Source organism: Physella acuta, unplaced genomic scaffold (assembly GCF_028476545.2).
Source record: "Physella acuta isolate Inbredline_101_S28 unplaced genomic scaffold, ASM2847654v3 ptg000588l, whole genome shotgun sequence".
Lineage (NCBI taxonomy): Eukaryota > Metazoa > Mollusca > Gastropoda > Physidae > Physella > Physella acuta.
Window position 1 is genome coordinate 44,303 of NW_026732107.1, and position 23,865 is coordinate 68,167.

Below are 23,865 nucleotides of genomic sequence, written 5' to 3' on the forward strand. Positions count from 1 at the left end.
CTGATCAATGACTTACTTTTAAATTTGCCCTTACTGACCGATGACTTACTTTTAAATTTGCCCTTACTGATCAATGACTTACTTTTAAATTTGCCCTTACTGACCAATGACTTACTTTTAAATTTGCCCTTACTGACCAATGACTTACTTTTAAATTTGCCCTTACTGACCAATGACTTACTTTTAAATTTGCCCTTACTGACCAATGAGCCAGACGAACAAGCTGATATCTGAGTACTCTCTACAGTGAGAACAAGAGCTGAGCCCTGCTCTGCTTCAGCTACTCTAGGGGACTGGAGAGCTGGACCTGGGTTAGGTATTGGCTGGGGAAAACACAAATGGTTTGTAGTGATACTTTTCACAACTAGCAATATAGTTGTTTTCAATATAGTATATAAAATTATAAGAAAGTGAAACTGGAATTACTTGATAAGGTGAAGAGAGTAAAGGGACACAAATGCCCATGTCGTCCACAGTGAGTTGTAAGAATAAGGTTGTAATGGAAGGGGCAGCAGCTGGGGCTATGTGGGGGAGTTTGTCAATCACTTGTCTGGTGGCGGTCAGCACCTGGGGACACACAGATTACAGCCAACATCTGAAAGTGGCTCTAATGCTAGTTTAATCAATTCAGTAGTCTCAAAGTTAAACTAATAGAGACATTTAAAATAGAATGTTTTAAACTAGCACCTGTGGACACATAGCTAGCATTCAACATCTAATACTGGTTCTAATGCTTGGTTACACAATTCATTCATTCATTGAATAACCAAGTCCCAGAAATATAGGTATTTAAAATACTGTTTTACTGAAGAAATTAGAGTTGTATTAATTAACAAGCTACCTCTTTGTTGAGTGCCATTCGTTGTTCTGTCCAGTATTCATAGGCATTTTTGTAGTTCAGCCACACTAGAACAGCTGTTTAAAAGACAATATTTATCAGTGACACTGAGTTAATAGCATGAACCAAGACTAAAACACTAGGTTAAAAGACAAGAAAATGCAATTATTCAACTGTATTTAAAAAAAATTAAACCTACTTTAGGAATAACATAAAAACAACAGGCAACATAAAAACAACAGGCAGTGATTTAGTTTTACCTTTATCAAAGGCAAGAGGTTGGGCTAGTATAATGGGTCTGAAGAGATTGATGAGCAACGCCTCTTGATCATGTGACAAGTTAGGAATCATCTCATGCTAAAAAAAAAGGGTGAAAAGTTAGTTTATGAAGATAAAGTTTGCTAAGCTGTTGAAATAAATGTAATTAAACAAAAATGTGTTCCTATACCTGCAGGGCATTCCTGACTTTGATGGTGGTTTTAAAGAAGGCCATGGTGTGGAACTCTGGCTCTGCTTCTTCAAACACAGGGTTCTGGAATTAGATTTGGTCATTTTATATGATATAACACAGGATTCTGGAATTAGACGGTCATTTAAACACTATATAACACAGGATTCTGGAATTAGACTTGGTCATTTAAACACTATATATCACAGGATTCTGGAATTAGACTTGGTCATTTAAACACTATATAATACAGGGTTCTAGAGTTAGATTTGGTCACTTTAAATGATATAACACAGGATTCTGGAATTAGACTTGGTCATTTAAACACTATATATCACAGGATTCTGGAATTAGACTTGGTCATTTAAACACTATATAATACAGGGTTCTAGAGTTAGATTTGGTCATTTTAAATGATATAACACAGGATTCTGGAATTAGACTTGGTCATTTTAAATGATATATATCACAGGATTCGGGAATTAGACTTGGTCATTTAAACACTATATAATACAGGGTTCTAGAGTTAGATTTGGTCATTTTAAATGCTATAACACAGGATTCAGGAATTAGATTTGGTCATTTTAAATCCTATATTAACACAGGATTCTGAAATAATACAACATGCAGCACTAATCTAAAAATATATATAGATTTTGTTTAGACTTTCTATAAACTAAAGATCTTGTAAAAAAAAAAGTATTTATTTTACCTTCAACAGCTGTCCCAGGGCCAGATTTAAATCTACAACAGCTTGTATAAACATCTTCTGACTGCTATTGTACTTATCTAGTGAGAACATGGTAAGCAGATTTGAGACCTTTACTACAAATTCTTAGAAAAGCTTGACATTTAATACAAAAAAAGCTTTCAAAATTATAATTTCTCGATTAGAAAAAAAAAATTTGAAACCACAATGACATGACTACATTCTCTTACCTTGTTCATCAGTTGATTTTGATGCATCACTAAAATCTTTTTTTGGAAGGTGATATCTATTTGACAGATCTAGAGTTATCGCCCCTGTTTCAAATCTGACTGCATTGGAAGTGGGTGTGGTGGCTGTCACTTGAATGCCCTATAAACAGAAGCTAATTCTTTAATTATGTCTTACTTTATTAAGTTCCATAACTTAAAGTGTCTGACTATTTACTTCCATGATTGTTGTTACTTTGTGTTTTTAAATGCCTGACTGCATATAGTCCAATAATTATTGTTAATGTTTTTTATTGTCTGACTATATTTAGTTCCATGACTGTTGTTAGTTAATGTTTTTAAATGCTTGCACTGTGCTCTATGACTGTATGAAGGTGTATATATGTACCTTGAACCTGACAGACACAGAGTACAGCAGAGGTTTGGTCCCTGGGATGTCATCTGACTTGATGGTTGACTTCATTTCTTCTACATGACTGTTGCCAGAGCCAGAGACTTTCTGGACTATTTCGTTGATTTCCTGGTCAAATAAACCAGTTCAAACTTGCAAGAACACATATATATCTTGTATATTTCAACACACTCATTTAGAAAAATGACTATATTAATACCAGTCCTTGCTAGCATTAAAAACAAAGCAATCTAAGTTAGCTTACATGTTCAATCACTCTAGTAAAATTGCTTAAAACCAATCAGGCATTAATTTTAAATTCTATTGATGTACCAAATTATTCAAATGGATTTAACATGCATGTAATACAATTTTTACTGTATGAATTATTTTTAGCATATTGTTTTAATGTTTAATTAATCATATTTATTACTTTCAAACATTTTAAATAAAATTGTACATAAATGTTCAAAGTAAAAATATTCATAATATAGTGTTTACCTTCATGAAAGCTTTCAAATGTATTAACATGCATGTAATATTTCTACTGTATACATTATATTTAGCATATTGCTTTAATGTTTAATTAATAATATTTATTACTTTCAAACATTTTAAATAAAATTGCACATAAAAGTACAAAGTAAAAATATTCAAAAAGTAGTGTTTACCTTCATGAAAACTTTCTGCACAAAGACCAAATGGTTGAGCAGGTCAGTGGTCAGACTGTGCTCCAGCATGCCCACCTCGGCTATAGCATGCAGATAGTTGCCCTCCAACAGCTCCAGGTCCTCACTGATGTCAACCTCCTGGTGGTCAGTGGCTGGAGCGTCTGGTTTCTGTACCCTGTAGTCTGCTATCACTTGGATGGGAGGAAGTTCAATGCTGGTGGCTGATGGGATTGGGGTGTCTGCCAGTGCTGCTGCTGCCGTTATCTTTCAAATAAATGATCCAAAAAATAAAAAATTTTAATACTATTCTTTATCACTAAATAAATAAAAATGTTGGTAATAATGTATTTTTATTTAATCTAAAAACCTAATAGTAATCTAATACCGTAATCTTTCAAAAAAAGGCTCATTTATTGGGTTTTTTTAATGCTATTCTTTAACATTAAACAAACACAAAATGTCAGTAATAATATATCTTTATTTTAAGTGCACATAAAATACTAATAAAGTTATTCATTAAACAATCTTATAAAGATTTAGAGGTAAGCTACTTTTTATTGTTTGTAAATTAGATTTACATATTTAGAATTTTTCTAAAAGTAATATTTTTAAGACATATATTTGTATATATTTTGTATATTAAATACAAAATCATTCTGGCATCTCACTGGTTTGATTGTCAAGTGGGGAAATAGAAAGTATATGGAATGATTTTCTATATAAAAACAATTTTTCTTAAGTCCAAAATAAATCCCCATATTGTAAAAATAAGTAAACTTCAAAGCAGTGATTTACTTTTCTTAAGTTGAGGTGGTAAACAAGAAAAGACCTACCCTAGACTTGAAGCTGAGCAGATGTGTGGGTAACATGATGGTGAAGTGAGCTTTTCTCCCCAGAACTCCAGTCAGGGTGATGGCGTCAGTCTTGTACTGGGCCTTGAGTGAGGGCAGGATGGAGGCTCCAATCACCACACCCTGCAGGACTGCCTTCACATGGAGGTGCTTGCGGACAACTTTCTCTTCCCTGATTTTTTTACCCAGGCCTTTCAAGTTCTTGACCTTTTCCTGGGGTGCTTTACTCTGTGCACCGTTCACTGTGGCATGGGCAGCGCTCTGGTTGGAGTTGTCGTCAGATGACAAATGGAGGCGGCTACAAGATTAAACAACAATTTTGCTGGATTAAATGGAAGCAAATAAACATTTATGGGCACAAGAGTAAGAAACCACAACAATAAATAAAGTTTTTTATTAACTCTAGATAACTCTTAATAAACTGGTTCTTCAATTCTCTTATGGGACGGCGTGGTCGAATGGTCGAGCTCATCTGCTACCCCAAAAAACACAGAGTTTGAGTCCCTGTATAATAGCTTGTTCCTGAGTCCACCCAACTCTGATGGGTATCTGACTTATGTTGGGGAAATTCAAGGCAGCTGGGCATAGCGCTGACCACACTATCCCTTTATATACTGAGGGCACAGAAACAGGTGAACTCTACTTCACCTGTCCTGTGGGCCTCCAGGTCATAAAGGGAACTTGACTTTACTTCAATTATCTTACTTTGTACTCTGTGTGGGCCATCTAAGTTCCTGCAATGTGGCTGTAATCCTCTTGGAACTTCTTGACATCATGTCATGTAAAATGACAGGATGTTGTGGAATGTCAATTTCAATAACTCCAATGGAGACGAGGGTAGAGTTATGCTCCTTGCCACGTCGCATGACAGATGTCAGTAAACTCTGGGACTTGTTGATATTGATGGTCACAACTGTCCTGGAAATAGGCACACACAAGCATTTAATTGTTTAATAGAAAATATGTATTTATGTATAAATTGATGATATAGTCTCTTGTACTAAAAATATGGACGCAGCTTGTTTATCAAATGAAAATTTGATTTTCCATACTGCTATTTAATAATCTGAGTATTAAATATACAAGAAAAAAATTCTGGAAAAAAAAAGATTTTTTGTTTTCAGGGGAGTTAACATGTTTATTTTTGTTAATGATGGGAGGTAACTTACTGCCAGTCTGGAGGTTCACCTTCTCTTAGGTTGATCATGGAGTGGCCAACATGGGCTGTGTAAGAGGAGTCTGAAGACACTCTGTGTAGGAAACCTAGGACAGATAGATAGTAGAACAAATAATTATTAGAAACCTAGGACAGATAGTTTTAAACCAGTCATTTGTTGATTTCATTTAAGTGATACAGTAAACTTCATTAACCCAGGAGTGGAAACAAAACCAGACAACAAAGATTAAGGAAAAGATAACAATGAATGACAGCTTGTGTTAGAGATTCACCTTTGACCTTTTTCTTGTAAGTTCCACTAGCATGTACTTTGGTTGTGTTGGCCTCAAGTTTCAGACCACTCAACTCTGCACTAATGAGGAACTTCTCAACCTTCACTATACCATACACAATCAGGGGTACGCTCTCTCCTACATATATACCTAGAGCAAGAAGCAGGCTTAACTCAGAAATCTTTTCAAAATCATCAAAAATACATTCTGAAATTAAATGTGGTGCCTAGCAAGTAATATTGTAGGCCAAAAAGAATTTAGAAAGAACTAAATACATGATATTTGCTACTCAGAAAATAATCCTATAAGGGCTAATAGAAAAAAAATATATACAAAAGATCTCCTACTTTGTTTGAACCTTGTCCTAATGAAGGACTGTCGGGCTAATGAAGAATCACTGCCCAGACCCTCCTCTTCCTTGGCAGCAGATGTTACTTTGTCCTCTTCTCTCTTCACTGGCTCTTTGGTTTTTATTTCTATTTTCTCTTTGGCTTTTATCCTCACATCATGAGCATCTGAAATTTTTAAAGTGAGACAAACTAATAAAAAATAAAATAGCTGATCTTTTAGACCCAAGGGGGTTAATAGTTTAAAAGAAGTAGAGGTTACCTGTTTCTGTGACCTCAGCATGTGAATGCATAGTGCACTATGACAAGCCGCAAATACTTTATAACTTGAGCCAGTTACACATAGAAGTCAGTGGACTTGGCAATATAATATGGAACTCAGGACTTCTGGGTTAGCATCTGTGTGCTCTATCACTAGGCCACACTGCCCCATTAGATATACTAATATCCTGACTTAATCTACTCAACTAGTAGGACAGTATCAACTTTTTCACAATGTTATATTTGGTACTACATAAACAATGGGAAACTAACCGCCAAGAATTGTTAACATTGATTCAAGGTGGTCTTTGCTACAACAAATTACTTCTATGATTTAATGACCATATAAACTTACCTGTAGAAGAATCTCGCCTGTCCCAATGATCAAAGGACCAGATAAACTTACCTGTAGAAGAATCTCACCTGTCCCAACGATCAAATGACCAGATAAACTTACCTGTAGAAGAATCTCACCTGTCCCAACGATCAAATGACCATATAAACTTACCTGTAGAAGAATCTCACCTGTCCCAACGATCAAATGACCATATAAACTTACCTGTAGAAGAATCTCACCTGTCCCAACGATCAAATGACCAGATAAACTTACCTGTAGAAGAATCTCACCTCCTGTCCCAATGATCAAATGACCAGACAAACTTACCTGTAGAAGAATCTCACTCAGGTCCCAACGATCAAATGACCATATAAACTTACCTGTAGAAGAATCTCACCTGTCCCAACGATCAAATGACCAGATAAACTTACCTGTAGAAGAATCTCACCTCCTGTCCCAACGATCAAATGACCAGATAAACTTACCTGTAGAAGAATCTCACCTGTCCCAACCATTAAATGACCAGATAAACTTACCTGTAGAAGAATCTCGCCTGAGTCCCTGCAGCATGGAAGACTTCCTGTTCTGGATGAGTGTTCCAATTTTGGCACTGTAGTCTGAGATGCGAGACTCCCTTTTGACTGAGCCTTCCTCCCCCTCTTCTTCCACAATCACAGGCAACTTGTTCAATGCTGAAGTTTTAATTAAATAGTTACCCAAGGCAGAAACTTATTTTCAATCTTAATTAAGTTATCAGTATAGAAAATGTGAGTAGCTGAAACAAGCCTGACCTTGAGAGTGTCTAACAGCAACAGTTTTTGGCTCTGGCATGGTGGCATATAGCTCCAGCAGCTGGTACAGGTGGCGCCAGCACTGGGGCGTGTTCTCCTTGATCTCATCTATGATGGTCTTCTCATTGAGGGCTGGGGATGAGGTGTCTGCCAGATCTAGCACTACAGAATCACTCAGGTTCAGAGAGTGGGGAGGGGTCATGACCTCCCCGTCACTTCCTGTGCTGGCAAATGAGGTGGACATTTTTTCTACAGGAAAAAAAATGTAAAAATTTATTCAGTTAATTAGTATTTGAGAAAAATTATTTCTTTTTCAAATAATTAAAATTAATAATCTAGTTTTGTATATACCCTCAAGGACATTCTAGGGTCTAATGCCCTTGTGCCAAATTGGAGACTTTCAGATTAGTTATTGGGCACTCTGCCTCTCATACTTTTATAAAATTCATGTTTGAACTTCAATCATAATTAGACACGTAAAAAGTATAAAAAAAAGGTTTTGATTATCAGAATACTAAACAATCAAGGAACATATTTAAATTCTCTGTGCACATACTTGATGTAGTAGCTTCCATTTTTGAGTCCTGAGCAAATCTGAGGTGGGCAAGTTTTTTGGTATGTCCAATACCAATTGGCAACTCCTCTGGTCTTTTCTTTTCTTGCAGCCTCTCAGTTAAAGATGAGAGAAGAGGTTTTGTGTCTGTACTAGTGCCAGATTTCCCATCCTTGGCAAAGCTACCACTCTCCACTTTTGGTAGAGATGGAGTGGAGTTATCTGGCCCTTGAAGAATTGGAGACTGCAAGGACTTTTGAGGCATGATGGGTGAGGGCATTTTGATCCCTGGCGGCCATTTTGTATCAATTCTAGAGCCTGAAGAACTGGGAACCAGGGTCGCAGTAGTTTCTGTGCTTGTCTTTGATGAAACGGCACTTGGTCGAGGGATTATTGGTGTTTCTGGAAAAATAAGCAAACTGATGTTTTTAACTTGCGTTAACACATTTACCCAAATGTAAAACACTAAAATTTCTAATACATCCAAAAAAATAGATAGAATGTGGTTTAATAAGCTCTTTTTCTAAAAGCTAAATTCATAGAAGGATTTTAAAAAAGGATAATATTTTCTTTTTCCTTTGGTTTTGTACTTTTTTTCTTTCAAAAATATACATTAAAAAATTACATTTCTTAAAAGGAAATTCTAGTAAAATGTTAACAGCATAGTTATTTGAATGTAATTGGTGATTTCAATGCATGTAAAATTCACTGCTAATGAAACATAATTTCAAGTAAAAAACTTTCTTTATTTAATTTTGTAAAAGCGGGAAAAAAAGTCAAATCAAAGTTACCTTTCTTTTTATCAAGGGCCATTAAGTTAGTGAATGACCCCATGAGGCGCTCAGTTTGAGAAGTATCCGACTGATTTGTATCCACACTGGATGTTGAATCTTTGGATTCCTGTTTCTTGTGTGTCAGCATCCATATGGATTGTTCAAGTCTTTTCTGCTTGAGCTCAACTCTGGTCTCTTTGACATTACCAACCATTGTCAGCACCTGGGACATGAGATTTATTGTTTACACAGGTTCTAACATTCTCACGGAAAAACTTGTCTTTAATTAACCTGTCACCTAACTGGATTTATACTGACATTTTCACAGATAAAACTTGTCAATAGTTAACCTGTTACCCAACAAAATGCACACTGACATTTTTCAAATTATGTTTTGATAATTAAATGTAGTTTAACTAATATAGGTATTTTTGTTAAGTATTTTTTAACACTATAAAATTAAATTTAAAGATATTTTGGATGTTCATTTTTAACTTTGGCTAAAAATTCATTTTTGGGGTTAACCCATAAAGGATTTTCCAATTATTTTAATATCGAACACACACATTTCTAAATTCAATTTTTTTTCCATTATTTTTAAACTTTTAATAAATTATGAGTCAGTGTTGAGCCAACCATTACAAAACCTTAAGTCACTGAGGTTAATTTACCTAGTGAGGTAACTGTAACAAAACTCTGGGTCACTGGGGAAAAGTTATCTGATGAGCCAAGTGTAACAAAATACTGAGTCACTAAGTTAAAATTACCCAGTGAGGTAACACAACAAAACCCTGAGGTTAAGTTACCTGGTGAGCCAAGCGTAACAAAACACAGAGTCACTGCAATAGTTACCCAGTGAGGTAACCATAACAAAACCCTGAGTCACTAAGGTAAAGTTACCTAGTGAGGTAACACAACAAAACCCTGAGGTAAAGTTACCTGGTGAGCCAAGGGTAACAAAACACTGAGTCACTGAGGTAAAGTTACCCAGTGAGGTAAGCATAACAAAAGCCCAAGGTAAAGTTACCTGGTAAGCCAAGCGTAACATAACACTGAGTCACTAAGATAAAGTTACCTAGTGAGGTAAGCATAACAAAACCAAAAGGTGAGGTAACACAACAAAACCCTGAGCTAAAGTTACCTGATGAGCCAATCGTAAGAGAGCCATGTCAACATTCTGCCTGATAGAGTGACAGTTGACCAGTAGGTTGATCTGTAGTGTTGTGGGCTTGGCCTCCAGCTTGTGCATGGCAAACTTGTAGGGGAACTTTGAACTCCCTCCACTCTCATTGAAATCTACTGCATCTTTTAGGGAGACGTTCACATCAAAACTGTGACATAGAAGAGAAAAACAGACAAATAGTAATATGCATGGAAGATTAGAACTTTCATAGACAAGCAAGATTTGTGCTTTCATCTTGCAAGATCAATTCTTCCATAAGCGAGTAAGATTTGTGATTACATCATGCAAGATTTGGTCTTTTATAAGCAAGCACAATTAGGGTTTACTTGTATCTGCTTTATAAAATATACTATTATTTAGAAAACAAAGGGACAGGTTGGCAGGGAGTTACAGCGTTAGACTGCTAACCCAAAAGTCTCAGGTTCGGATCTCTGACTTGTGTTTCTAGGACCTCCTGAAGTCCAGCAAGTTCTGACTTACATTAGGAAAATATAGAGGCATCTGGGTATAGTACAGGCAAGACTACTTCATCATATGCATTAGTCAGAGAAACAGATTACCATCAGGTCCAGAAGGGTAACAAACGTCCATTTAAAAAACTAGCTATTTTCTCAGCATTAACTTCTAACAGACCAAAATGAATGAGCAGATCGCACCTTTCACACTGGAATGCTGGACTCTCTGGTATTTTATTTAGGCTCCTCTTGCCCCGACCTTTACCCTTTGGTGTGTAGGTCATGTGGAGGGAGGGTGTGGCCTCTGACTCTGCTATCAGAATCTTGAACACACTGATGTGGCCCTGCAGTAAGAGATGGCCTCCAAACTTTTTCATCATGGCCGAGGGCCGAACACTTTCCACATGTAGCCCTAAGCTCTGTAGAACTGGCTTGAAGAGGACCTACAAGAGGGTCAAAGTAAAAAAATAATCAATCAGTTTCAACTCTCTCTTACAGTTGTAAAAAAGGTTTGAGTAAAAGTTTAACATTTTATCAATAGAAAATATATATATATAATCAAAACATATTATCTTTTGAAAATAAACATCTCTTTAGTTGTATACCAGATATATTAAATTGTTTTTAATTTATTGCTTATACTTTCATTTTATGTGATAGTTTCAAGGAAAATAAAAATGAACTTTGAGTTATCCAACTCTTGTTGAATCTTGTAAAATTTGATTGAGCTATTTGCTTAATAGATGTCAACAATAAATGTCAATACCTGAGCATCAGCTCATTACATGCCACATGTCAGCATTAGCTCACTACATGCCACATGTCAACATTAGCTCACTACATGATACATGTCAACATCAGCTCACTACATGACACATGTCAACATCAGCTCACTACATGACACTTGTCAACATCAGCTCACTACATGACACATGTCAACAATAAATGTCAGTACCTGGGCATGACTACATGACACATGTCAACATGGCACATGTCAGCATCAGCTCACTACATGACACATGTCAACATCAGCTCACTACATGACACATGTCAACATCAGCTCACTACATGACACATGTCAACATCAGCTCACTACATGACACATGTCAACATCAGCTCACTACATGACACATGTCAACATCAGCTCACTACATGACACATGTCAACATCAGCTCACTACATGACACATGTCAGCATCAGCTCACCACATGACACATGTCAACATGACACATGTCAACATCAGCTCACTACATGCCACATGTCAACAATAAATGTCAGTACCTGGGCATCAGCCAGCTGCATGATTGACGTCGCCATGGTACAGTCCTCCTCGTTGACGTCCAGCTTGCTGTCATCCTGTGTCCATGAGCTGGCCAGTCCAGCTGTACATGACTCTGTTGTGTTCTGGCGCAGGTACTGGGAGGTCTCATCCCCATCCAGGTCTATATGGAAGTCATTCTCTGTCTGTTGTTTGGCCATCCACTGGTACAGGTCCTCGTTCTGTTTGTATCTGCCAGGTTAGGTTAGGAGCAGTGTGGCTTAGTATTTCTTAGGTACAGAAAGGTATTAACAGTGTGGTTTAGTATGCATTATGTACAGAAAGGTAGGAGCAATGTGGCTTAGTGTTTATTGTGTACAGAAAGTTACTAAGTGTGGCGTAGTATTTATTATGTACAAGAGTGTTATTAACAGTGATGCTCAATATTTACCATGAACAATTTTTGCCACTGTTATTACTCTACAAAATAAATAGATAAAAATCTATTGTTATAGTAGACTTTACCCCAATGAGCGCAGTGAATACTTCTTAAATTTTGTGTTAAGTCTAGTCATTCTTTAAGGCTTAAGCATTTTTTTTAACTTTGCTATTAAAACAATTAAATAAGTTGTCTTTAATATTTATAAGTATGTATTTTTATTGATGTATTAAATAAAAGTAAATAAGCATTATAGGAGAATTTAAACACAAAATAATGAACTAAATTAAACTACCTGTTTTTGAGAATGGAATGCTTGGGTCCAGCAGTTCTGATGGGTGTGTGTGGGGGTGTGGGGGCCACAAGCTGCTCATTACTTGAGACACTCTCCACTAGGGACGTGAAGCTGATGTTGCTGTCATTGCGGTTCAGACTCAGCCCAAGGGGAGGGGGAGCTAAGTTAGAGGAGCTGTGGTCTAGAGGTGAGTCAGTGACCCCAGCTGATTTCCTGCAAGTGTCAGGTCATTCAAGAATGTGTTAAGTGTTCGTTTGCATTTGTTTGTTATTGTATCAACATAGTTTGTGATTTAAATGCTTTAAAAATATCTACTTTTTTTTTAAACATTGACTGAAATAAACCGGGAGTGATCTCCCGTAAACTTTCTCGAATATTCTTATATAAAACAACAGGGGATGGGAACTCGGGTTACAGACATGATTTTTAATCCATTTTAAATACTTAAAGTTTTAAAAATAGAATAAAATCTCGTAGACAAATTAATTGCACACCAAGTGAACGCGAATAAAAAAGCGCATAATAGTGCGCAATACTATTAGTACTTTTAAAATTTACATTAGTTTTTTGAGAAATCGGAAGTAGCGTAAATAAGTACTTCCGGTCAACGAAAAATTCTCAAAATTTGACAGAAGGTAGAGAGTTAGATCTTTTACTTACATATCAAATTTCATTTATCCATCTGAAATAGTACTCAAATTATAGGCTTTTGAAAAATTCAAAGTAGAAAAAGTACCACTTCCGGTTATCCGAAATCGCTCAAAAGTTGATACGGATCTACGATTTTGATAAAATACTTGTATATGAAATTTCATCAACCTAGCTGTAACGGTACTCAAGTTATCGTGTTTACACACGGACACACACACACACACACAGACACACAGACATACGGACAAGATTGCAAAATTATGTTTTTCCGTATCAGTGAGATGTAAAACGTCGAGATTTGCAAAAATCTCGATTTTTTTTTTTTGCACGATTACAAGACTTTCTCTATACTTCGTATATACGAGAAAGTAAAAAAGAGAATCAAATCAAAACAAAACAAAACAAAAATTAATACATTTGCAATATGCCATTTAAATTACAACTATAATTACTGATGCTATTTATAAATTAACATGTGTGGTTTTATGTTTCGAAAAAATTTGTTTAATTATTATTTTATAAATTACAGTTTCTACAATATCAAGTTTTAACACTAAACTATATTTTTTTTTTTTATGTAATGCTTTTATTTTCCATTAAAACAAAAATACAACATATTTACCGCAGTAACCATCTAAACTATAAGTAAATCATTTAAATGGAATCAGAATGAAAGCTATTTGATAAATAAAAAATCTGTTGCCAATACAATAAGAAATGTAAACTTGGTAAAGTTAGGTGTTAACATACAACCACAAGACCTACTTGAATATGTGAGAGAGGACATGAGGCTTGCTAGCTGGCACAGAGTCAGCACTAACATAATCCAGGCCATCTGTCTTGTCTGTTTTACCCTGTGTACTGATAGAGTGACGGCCCTTGCTGTGTAGGCTTGGGACAGATCCTGATCTGTGAGTTATTCCCCCTTCAGCCTGGTCAATTAAGAATTTATGTTGGAGTTAGAAACAGAACTATTTTTAACTACTTGCTAAATAAAAATTTTAAAATAACCTGCAGTGAGGTGAGCACAATGTGCGCTGTTTTAATAAGAAACTATACCTGGAGTAGAGAAATTTTTTCATCAACCACATCAAACTGGTCAATCATGATGTCATCACTTTCTTCCACAGCTTCATCTACGGTCTCTGTTTTAGGCAGAGCAAAGGACACATTGTATGGGCGTATGCTGCGACGAGACTGGAATAAACACAACAGTGATCAGCTGGGTAGCATTTCATTTTTGTGACGGCGATGTGTATGCATGTTCATGAGAGTGTTGAACATTGAACAACATATGAACTCACCTTGAAGTTAATCTCACTCAAGTTGGGCATATAGAGGACATTCTTCCACTGCCTCATGAGTGCCAGTATGCCCTTCTGTACTGTGATGAGCTGGGGCACCGTCTCTGCTGAGACTGCCCTCTCTACTGGGTTGATGCCGTACTTGTGCAGGTACTTCCTCAGGACAGTCAGCAGCTGGTTGGATGGGTCTTCTTGCAGGGTTTTAGACAGGGGGGTCAGCTTGTTGAACTTGCTCTGTTAGATCAAAAACATCATCTGCATTTATAAATATATTTCTTCCAGTAAACGTTTTTAGCACTATAATTGACTATTGTCATATATTTGGGGTCAAATGGTCTATACTTTTCTTCTTCTTCTTGGTTCTTAATTGTAATGTTGGACAGGATTTCCTCCAACACAATTAAGTAATACATGTCAAAGGTACCTTATACTTTTGAAACTCAAACCTAAATAATGAGATTTTTTGAATGACACATGAAGAATAATTATATTCCTTAATGAGTTAAGGAATATAATTATTCTTCTGACCCCAAGAAATATAAGAGATTTTAGATGACTAAGACTTACAATCAGATGGGAAACATGAACAAATAGTTGCATGACAACAATCATTGATAAGTTTGTCTTATAGATACTATGAATCCATTGACACTCAATGTGCTAGATGAGATAAAGTTTACCTTGTAGGCAACATGAATCCCTTGGCACTCAAGCCCTTCAATCATCATACAGGCTATGACACAACACATGCGTCTGGAGTACTCTCTGACCAAATTCCTCACAGAGTTCATCAGCCTATCACTGGGGTTCAGCCAGGCATCAATGGCCGGGGTGGCTGTACTCAGAAGGTTCCAGTCTAGCCTGAAAAATTGGAAAATTGAAACTGTTTGCTGTTCATAATTGTAAAAATTCTTTTGCCTCATAACCTTTTAGATTCAAGAATTTGCAATAAACGGAATAGAAATAAGATCGACTTACCGAGTGAAATCGACTTTCTTGTGAATAGATATGGGTGGAGGAGAAGCAAAGTTGAACCAGATGGTCTTGAGTTCGAGTCTACCATGTGAGGCATCACCTTCTAGTGGCTCAGGTGTTGGGACCGGGGTATCAGACGGCGACTCGCTGGACACCAGAGATTTATTCGAGCCCCAGGACGGGGAGCTGAGGGAGGAGGAGGGGATGTTGCCAGAAGGGGAGCTAAGCGGCACCGTGCTGGAGTCCTGGCTTGCCTCTTCCCTCTTCACTCCCTCGCTGTCTTTCCTCTTCTCCCTCTCCTGCTCCTTGTCGTGCTGCTCCACCTTGGCCCTGGCTGCCTCCTGCATCTGTGCCACAGTCTTGTCAATGCTGTTGAGCTTCTCCTCAATCAGCTGGGCATCACTGTTGTCCTGGTAGCCAAGCCTCCTGACAGCAGTCACTGAAACATCCTCAAGCCCAAACTCACACATGATGAAGCCAATGTTGGCCGCCACAGGAACTCCATTCACGTCACCTCCATCTCCTCGCAGTAGACCATCTGGGTCTCTGTCTCGACTAGAGGTGCGAGAAAGTCTCCGCTTAGGGGAGGGGTTGATGATAGTGCTACTACCTAAACCATCAGATACAAATGTAATAAGATACAAAGTAGCATAACAAAAATGAGATAACTTGTATTATAAAGATCAAATGCTAGGCCTATACTAAACATATTTTGTTTGCATTATAAAGATCAAATAGTAGGCCTATACAAAACATATTTCACTTGTGTTATTAAATCCAATCTCAGACTTAGACACATTAGACTCACCAATGTTACTCTCCTGGTTGAGGAAATTCGACCCAGTGGGGTGGGTGGACAGTGGTGTGGATGTGTCCTGCTCCAGGTTAAACAAGACCCGTGAGAACTGCTCAGGTATGGCTGTGAGAAGAACATGCTCGGAGTAGTTGCTGAACTTGAGCAGCCTGCGCAGCTGTACATGGATGTGTGAGATGTGCAGTGTGCCCACATTCTCTTCTCTTGTGACTTCTTGAGGTCTTTAAATAGGAAAATTTATTCAAATTTTTTTCATTCTACTTAAAATTTGTTAAGAGAAGATTTTTTATTTTTTTTAAAACTATTATAATGTTAAAAAAGGTAAGCAGAATCAAAAGAATAAAACTACAATTACAATATTTATTCTGTTTACAATAACATACATACATTGAAAATGGAAATGTAAACAAGTTGTATAGATAGAAACATACATTTGTTTCAACACTGTAATATCAAGAGAGGTAATTAGAGATGTAATCTTACTTATCAATATCAGGCTCCATGGGATTTACTTCCCCTTTCCCTCTAGTCTGACCAGAAGGAAACTTGACAGATGGCTTTGGTGTGGCACTGGTTTTTCTGGTCAGTGGTTCTTTGTTGGACTCTATGGCAACCTGGGACAAATTATGTTATGATCAACACATTTGTAGTTAGTAGTTCTTTATTAGACTCTATAGGAACCTGGGACAAAATATTTGTGATGAGTGGTTATTTGTTGGGCTCATAGTAGCCTAAGACCCATGTGATGTGTGAACTTACTTTACATGAGTGTTTGTTAGACAAGAGCTGGCACCTGATCCCATCAATACAGACAGCCAACAAAGATACAGCTGTCAAACATTCAATCAATCAATGTGTGAACTTACTTTACATGAGTGTTTGTTAGACAAGAGCTGGCACCTGATCCCATCAATACAGACAGCCAACAACAGCTGTCAAACATTCAATCAATCAATGTGTGAACTTACTTTACATGAGTGTTTGTTAGACAAGAGCTGGCACCTGATCCCATCAATACAGACAGCCAACAAAGATACAGCTGTCAAACATTCAATCAATCAATGTGTGAACTTACTTTACATGAGTGTTTGTTAGACAAGAGCTGGCACCTGATCCCATCAATACAGACAGCCAACAACAGCTGTCAAACATTCAATCAATCAATGTGTGAACTTACTTTACATGAGTGTTTGTTAGACAAGAGCTGGCACCTGATCCCATCAATACAGACAGCCAACAAAGATACAGCAGTCAGATCACTGGCTGAGCCCAAGTTTGAAAAAGCTATCACTTCCTCCACTATAGAGGCTTGTAGGACGCACACATTGATCTGCATAGTTTGATTAGAATTAACATTACTTGTATCTACACGTATAACAAGTAATAATATTTGTCAGAAGGAAAGTTTTACAGTACAGTAATTTAAGTATTCTTGTAAAATATAAGTGGGTTGACGATAGTGCTACTACCTAAGCCATCAGATACAAATGCAATGAGATATAAAATAGTATAACAAAACTGAATAGTTTGATTAGAATTAACATTAATAGTTTCTACACTTATAACAAGTAATAAAATTTGTCAGAAGGAATGTTTTACAGTACAGTAATTTAAGTATTCTTGGAAAATATAAGTGGGTTGACGATAGTGCTACTACCTAAGCCATCAGATACAAATGTAATGAGATATAAAATAGTATAACAAAACTGAATAGTTTGATTAGAATTAACATTATTTGTTTCTAGACTTATAACAAGTAATAATATTTGTCAGTAGGAATGTTTTACAGTACAGTAATTTAAGTATTCTTGTAAAATAATAGCAATTAAATTAGTATAAAAATATTCATGTTATTTCAGCTTTCTACTGTCTGTCCTGTAAAAACATTATTTGACTTGAGTACCTTTGGTATGGTAAAAAGTGCCTGTAGTGAAGAGGTTTTAGCTGGCATCACTTCTTTACTGGATGACAAGTTGTCATTAGATTCCTCAGGTTTGTTCTCCCACTCTTTGCCTTTCTTCAACTTGTTTTGTTGCTTTAGTCTATCTAGACATTGGCTGTGTAGGCCATCAATTAAAGATGATGGGTGGAGTTTGGAAAGGGTTGGAGTCACAGCTTCAACATATCTGAAAGAATTCAATTCAAAACAGTGTATATTTTCAAAGATAAGTGATTTATACTTTTTATTATATATAAAAATATGACTTAAATAATGAATATAAATCTATTTATTTTGAAATATATTTCATCTATATAATATATTTGAGTCATTATTGTAGGTTAAATCTGACCAAAGAAATCTGCAACTAGGGTCAAAAAGTCAAAACTGGATTAATAGGTCAATGAGATGAATGAAGCCAAACCTTTGTAAAGCTTCAAGTAACAGGGGAGTTAACAAAACATCTAGTGATCCTGACAACTGTACAACGGCTGTAGTTTTGGATAGGTTGTCTGTTGGGGCATCTTTACTGGATTCTGGAAATTAGACATAGCAACTCTTCCAAATGATTACAAGTATAAGGTAAAGTAAAACTATTATGGAGCAAAGTAGCTTTTCTTTAGGGTTTTTTGTTACTAAAAACATTGATCTCTGATCAAATAAAACGGTCTAAGTGAAGAGTTGAATGACCACTAACTGACCTTCCTCTGGGTGTGTTTGCTTCCTGTGTTCTCTGTCTAGTGTTGCCTTGATGTTGAACAACTCAGCTGTTATATTTGTAGGAGAGGCTTTCTAGAGATTTTAAGTAAACAATTTTTAGGGACATAGTTGTAATAGATTCTGCAGTTCTTTGCTATTTTTAAAATTCATTTCCTCAAATGACTGTCAAAAGCATAGTACAAGAAAAACAAAAAAAATTTTTTTTACATTATTCAATATTTGCAGTGCTAAAAGTATGTGTAATTCAAACAAACATTTGTCACTACTTTCAACTAAAATGCCCATAAAATTGAACTCAAATAATCCAATCTACCTTCATGTCTGGACGTGGTTTCATCACATTCACACTGAAGCCTTCCTTCACTCTAAAGAAATGTGGTGTCCAGGCTGCTCCAGCGCTATAAATAGAATGACCAGCAGAAGATAAGGAGTATTCTGATTGGACAGAATTGAGCCCATGCAGACGACTGGCATACACTGCTGTCCAAGGTGCACTGGAGCACCAATCCTAAATGATAAAAGATGCTGTGTGTTAAAATACTACTGTATGTGTAATTCTATTAGTCAGATAATTTTTAGAAATAAAGTATTGGGATGTCTAAACACCAATCCTAAATGATAAAAGACAGAGTGTGTTAAATACTACTATATGTGTAGTCCCATTTTGCAGAATATGTTTTATAAATAAAGTATTATTAGTCTGTCTAAACACATAGTGAATATGCTAAGTGAACCTTCATCCAACTTCTAATTTCTGATTAAAAAATCACTTACATAGTTCATACTTTAACTATTATGCGTTCAATTAGTAAAATATTTCTTTAAAATTTAATCTACTTTTGCTGTCTCTTTTATTTTAACTATACTTAAAAACTTTATTTTACTTTGAATGATTCGTCTCCCTTCTGTATTATTAATGTTAAAATTTACAAGGGTTTAGTGTTGTGGAGGAAAAACTGAAATAATCTTTAGGGGATTACCTGACAATAGTAATGAGAGAGATGCTGTGAGTAGCATGAGAGGAGCAGTGGTGACTCAGTGATGGGCAGGTTCATGTGACTGTGAAGGTTTATCATGTCAATCAACTCCTCGGGGTCAACGTGGCAGTCGGTCAGCTCTGAGTCGTTGTCCGAGGTGGCTGAGCAGTAGGAGAGGGTGCTGGCCAGGGATGAGATACTGGAGTTGGCAGAGATGTACTCATTGCTTCCATGTTTCAGCAGCCTCGTTTTTCTTTTCCTTTTTTCTTCAGCAGAAATTTTTTGCTGCGGGGCTCGTTTTATTGTGCTTGGGCAGCTGTCGTCATCTGAAAACAAGAGAAAAATTTGTTATCCAGTTCACAACAACATGTTTTGACAAATCATTTCATAAAGAACAATATTTATGTATGTATGTTGTGCAGCCTATGCTAATTTCAGAACAAAGAGAATGGAAAAAAGGGTTACTACCAGAAAATGGATAAAAAATTAACAGAAAATCGATCAGACAGAAAACTGTGTATGATTTTAACAGGAAATGGATAAAACAAAAGATAACGGTTAAGACAACAGATAACAAATAAGACAATAAGAAAACATGGTTATGATGTTAACTGAAATATGAACAAAAGTGAACAAAAAATGGATCAAACAATAGTGGAAACCGGATTTTAAAAAATAGAAAATGGATAAGATGTTAGCTAAAGGTGATAAGAAATTAATAGAAACTCAAATAAGATGTTACCAGAAAATGGAACTTTATAGACAGCATCCCAGGTGAGCGTAGCATTGCCATCCTCAGGGTCTGACTCATCAGCTTCATTGGCCGTGTAGTAGACATCACTCTCCATGCTGACTTTAGACATGAGGCGTCTCAGGCTGGGTGGTGAGAGCTGGGTGCTGTGGCTGCTGAAGTAGTTGGTGGTTGTGCTCGTTACGTCTGTGGGGGCGGTTTTACCTGACTTGCCCGCTGTTGGGCTCACTTGGCTTGACAACATCATGTTGGGTCTCTTTCTCTTCTTGGAATCTTTTCTCATTTCTGAAGTTTATAGTTAAACCATTTCACTCAGTAACCATTCTTTCTTTATATTTCTTCCCCAAATTATATAAAGTATAGGATGGATTGTTATACTTAGTTTTTTATGTAACTTCACATGTACAATAATTTTTGTTCACTCAACAATTTTTTTTTATTTTGAATATTTAAAACACATTAAAAAACTTGTTCGTTTTGGTTAATAAAAAGCCTTTTTAAAAATAAGGTCTTCAAGGAATATTTAAAGAAAAATATCAAAATTTCTACTTATATTTTTTTTACAACATATATTGTGGAATCTACATTTAAATATACTTTTTCCAACTACATTCTTTAAAAAAAACTTCTATATCTACTGAAAGTAATACGTAGGGTAAGTTCCCTTTTTAAACCTGACAGTCCATGTGACCAAGGCATATGAAGGGATAGCGTGGTCAGCACTATGCCCAGTCACCTTTACTTTCCATTAGAGCTGGGTGGACTCAGGGGCGCTCTACTGTCTCAAACCCGGATTAAAATTCTAGACTTTTGGGTTAGGAGTCTAGAAATGTACTGCCAAGCCACGCAGTCCCCTGATGTACTAAAAAGAGCATCACTTATATAAAGGTGAGCACCTACCAACAGCTGCCTGCTGCTGCGAGCCAGCTATTTTATCCGTGGATGGCAGTGAGCTCTGGCGTGTGAGCAGACTCTCCTTGCTGAACCTCCTGGCCTCCCCCAGCTTGTTGCCCACCAGGAGCATCTGGGTGTCACTGAAGGTGGACTTTGGTCTGGCCTCTTCTGTTGGGGTTTCATTGATTCCATCCAGCCTCACAAATGCTGAATTGTTCAACATTTATATTAATGTCTCATTTTATACACAACCTACATTCAATAATTTTTAAAAATTAAGATTTATATTAATGTCTCATTTTATACACAACCTACATCCAATAATTTAAAAAATAAAATAATAAAACAAGACACATTTTTACTTTTGTTTCGTCAATACAAAAATAGAGGATTGAAGAAAAAAGCCTAGATGTAGTTTTTACCTTCTTCATCCCCTGCTGGGCTGCCGAGTTCACTCATGTACCCCCTAGTGAAAGCAAACCCATTCATCTCCACTGATGTCTTGACTGGGGACAACCTCAGGGTTAAATGGCTGGTTTCAAACACAAGTTTCCCAGCATGCAACAGACTTTGGCCAAATCCTGGATCACTACCATCTTTACAGATCTAAATAGATTTAATTCATCATCACCATTACTTTTGAAAAAAATTTAACAAGAATTTTAAAATGTGAAGAAAATAAAGTTTGATGCTTTAAATTCAGATATGATAAATTTATATCAAAATAGGTCATAAAGGCAAGCTCTACCTGGGGTATGGCAGCAACCTGGTTTCCATCACGATGGCGTCTAAGCTTAAAGAAGGAGACGCCATTTTTATTCTTGCCAAAAAATGCACATCCACCTAAGCAGCCACATTTGCCTGCTACAGCTGATGGTGTAGGTGTTGGCAGTTCTGCCTCGGTCCACAGGAACCACAGGCGTTTTGTCTTTGTATCATGCAATCTCAAAAATCTGTTTTGGTTCTACAAATAACACAATTTTTATAATGCATCGCTAGTTGGTGTAATTTTGAACAGATCCCTTCCAACACTAAAAATTAAGAACGAAGAAGGACAGAGTATTAAATGTTCATTTGTTAAAATATGTTAAATACTTTTTTGTGTACTGACTACACAATCATTTTAATTAAAGATAATATTAGACATAGTAGTGTATATCATCCAGTTAATGAGCATGGAACCTCAACCAGGTGTTGGAAATTGTTGCAGTTACCTGATAAAGTTGAGGGTGGGCCAGAGCCATAGCAGCTTCCAACATAATGGGTCCCAGACTGAGCCCCCCAGCTTCTAGCCAGTTGTGCAGGTTTCTCTTGGGTGAGGTGCAGGAGACGTACTGCTTGAGCTCCACTTTCTCTATCATCCCAGTGATGCCAGCTCGTGTGCTGGGTCCATGCAGGTTACAGTTGGCCACACGCACAGGGTGTACCTTGAAATGGTCAAATTGTTTACATAATCATACAGGGGTGACTTTAGGCAAAACAAAAGAAAAATTGAAAATACAAGAATTTATTTCATTTCCAATAATTTAATACTAGTGACAAACAAATTGAAGAAAAAAAACTAAAAAATTTAATTATCAATTAAATCTTAAAAGTTTATTTGATAAATAATTCAAATTTCATAGTTTGAAGTTTAGTTTAAACATTAAGACTAAGTCATCAATGTCTGATGTAAACACCTCTTCAATGAATAACTACCATACGCACTGATGACTCTTAAGCATCTAAATGCTATTTTCTGTCTACACTAAACCTCAGGGACTCACCTGCACATTGAGAGCAGAGCCAGACTCCACCAGGAAAATGTTGACAAAATCAACAGAAAGTCTCGTCATTTCGTACTTGACTTCCTCTGAGCTTGGGCACAGAAAGGGCAAGGCTTTAGACTCATAGCACGCCTCTTGGGGGTCCATGTGCTGACACAGCTTGTAGGTGTGGGATGTCTGGAGTTTGTTCTCTGCGTTCTCAATCATCATGATAAATGTTTGAAGAAACTCTGCTATGTTTTGTAGCTAAAATATTTTAAAGGATACAGAAAAACAATTGATAAACTCTTTACAAATGACAGCTGTTATTATTTAATTGGTACCTAACATCAATTAGGAAAAGATAAATGCAAATATACATAATGTTGACACACTATTTAACATTATAAAACACCACATCTAAAATAGTGTACAAATAGTGGCTTTGTTTAAATATATTAATTATGTTTAAATGTTTAACAAAAAATGTTATGTTCATTTAGGTTTAAAAACAAGAAAACAGCGTGAGACCCAGTGTGTTGTGGTTCTCTGACCACACACAATCTGATGACACATAGAGAGCCAGTTACCTGAGGGGTGGTCAGTTTGCCAGTGAGCTCGCCCACAATGACCTCTATCAGCCAACCATACTCTAAAGTTTCACTGTCCAGAGGAAGACCTTCTAGGGAGAACATGGCATGGCCACGCACCTGTAGACCAGAGAGGGCCAGGTGTCCGTCCTTCAGGTGTTCCTGGTCAACATCTCTCTGGCAACAAACATTTGTCTTCATTTTAGACAAGGCAAGCATTATTTCAGTG

The 23,865-nt window shown here is 36.6% G+C and overlaps 1 protein-coding gene across 1 annotated transcript in view; it reads right to left on the bottom strand.

Moving 5' to 3' along the window:
- The window catches only part of LOC131947180 (bridge-like lipid transfer protein family member 1), a 50,588-nt gene that overhangs the window by 18,972 nt on the left and 7,751 nt on the right, over window positions 1-23,865 (bottom strand). The window contains exons 19-60 of the mRNA XM_059308316.1: window positions 23,637-23,813; window positions 23,068-23,313; window positions 22,516-22,728; window positions 22,050-22,265; window positions 21,724-21,907; window positions 21,308-21,508; window positions 20,399-20,692; window positions 19,660-19,982; window positions 18,993-19,187; window positions 18,661-18,751; window positions 18,384-18,495; window positions 17,924-18,146; window positions 17,198-17,350; window positions 16,504-16,634; window positions 16,015-16,241; window positions 15,210-15,816; window positions 14,912-15,092; window positions 14,232-14,465; window positions 13,987-14,124; window positions 13,693-13,859; window positions 12,277-12,489; window positions 11,566-11,794; window positions 10,486-10,727; window positions 9,788-9,977; window positions 8,665-8,869; window positions 7,877-8,275; window positions 7,321-7,569; window positions 7,066-7,221; window positions 5,932-6,099; window positions 5,585-5,734; window positions 5,305-5,398; window positions 4,841-5,053; window positions 4,118-4,433; window positions 3,285-3,548; window positions 2,611-2,742; window positions 2,226-2,364; window positions 1,999-2,075; window positions 1,287-1,370; window positions 1,099-1,195; window positions 842-915; window positions 427-567; window positions 182-323 (exon numbers count right to left, since the gene is read on the bottom strand). Coding sequence (XP_059164299.1) covers window positions 182-323; window positions 427-567; window positions 842-915; window positions 1,099-1,195; window positions 1,287-1,370; window positions 1,999-2,075; window positions 2,226-2,364; window positions 2,611-2,742; window positions 3,285-3,548; window positions 4,118-4,433; window positions 4,841-5,053; window positions 5,305-5,398; window positions 5,585-5,734; window positions 5,932-6,099; window positions 7,066-7,221; window positions 7,321-7,569; window positions 7,877-8,275; window positions 8,665-8,869; window positions 9,788-9,977; window positions 10,486-10,727; window positions 11,566-11,794; window positions 12,277-12,489; window positions 13,693-13,859; window positions 13,987-14,124; window positions 14,232-14,465; window positions 14,912-15,092; window positions 15,210-15,816; window positions 16,015-16,241; window positions 16,504-16,634; window positions 17,198-17,350; window positions 17,924-18,146; window positions 18,384-18,495; window positions 18,661-18,751; window positions 18,993-19,187; window positions 19,660-19,982; window positions 20,399-20,692; window positions 21,308-21,508; window positions 21,724-21,907; window positions 22,050-22,265; window positions 22,516-22,728; window positions 23,068-23,313; window positions 23,637-23,813 — 8,287 coding nt within the window. The remainder of the gene's footprint in view (window positions 1-181; window positions 324-426; window positions 568-841; window positions 916-1,098; window positions 1,196-1,286; window positions 1,371-1,998; window positions 2,076-2,225; window positions 2,365-2,610; window positions 2,743-3,284; window positions 3,549-4,117; window positions 4,434-4,840; window positions 5,054-5,304; window positions 5,399-5,584; window positions 5,735-5,931; window positions 6,100-7,065; window positions 7,222-7,320; window positions 7,570-7,876; window positions 8,276-8,664; window positions 8,870-9,787; window positions 9,978-10,485; window positions 10,728-11,565; window positions 11,795-12,276; window positions 12,490-13,692; window positions 13,860-13,986; window positions 14,125-14,231; window positions 14,466-14,911; window positions 15,093-15,209; window positions 15,817-16,014; window positions 16,242-16,503; window positions 16,635-17,197; window positions 17,351-17,923; window positions 18,147-18,383; window positions 18,496-18,660; window positions 18,752-18,992; window positions 19,188-19,659; window positions 19,983-20,398; window positions 20,693-21,307; window positions 21,509-21,723; window positions 21,908-22,049; window positions 22,266-22,515; window positions 22,729-23,067; window positions 23,314-23,636; window positions 23,814-23,865) is intronic.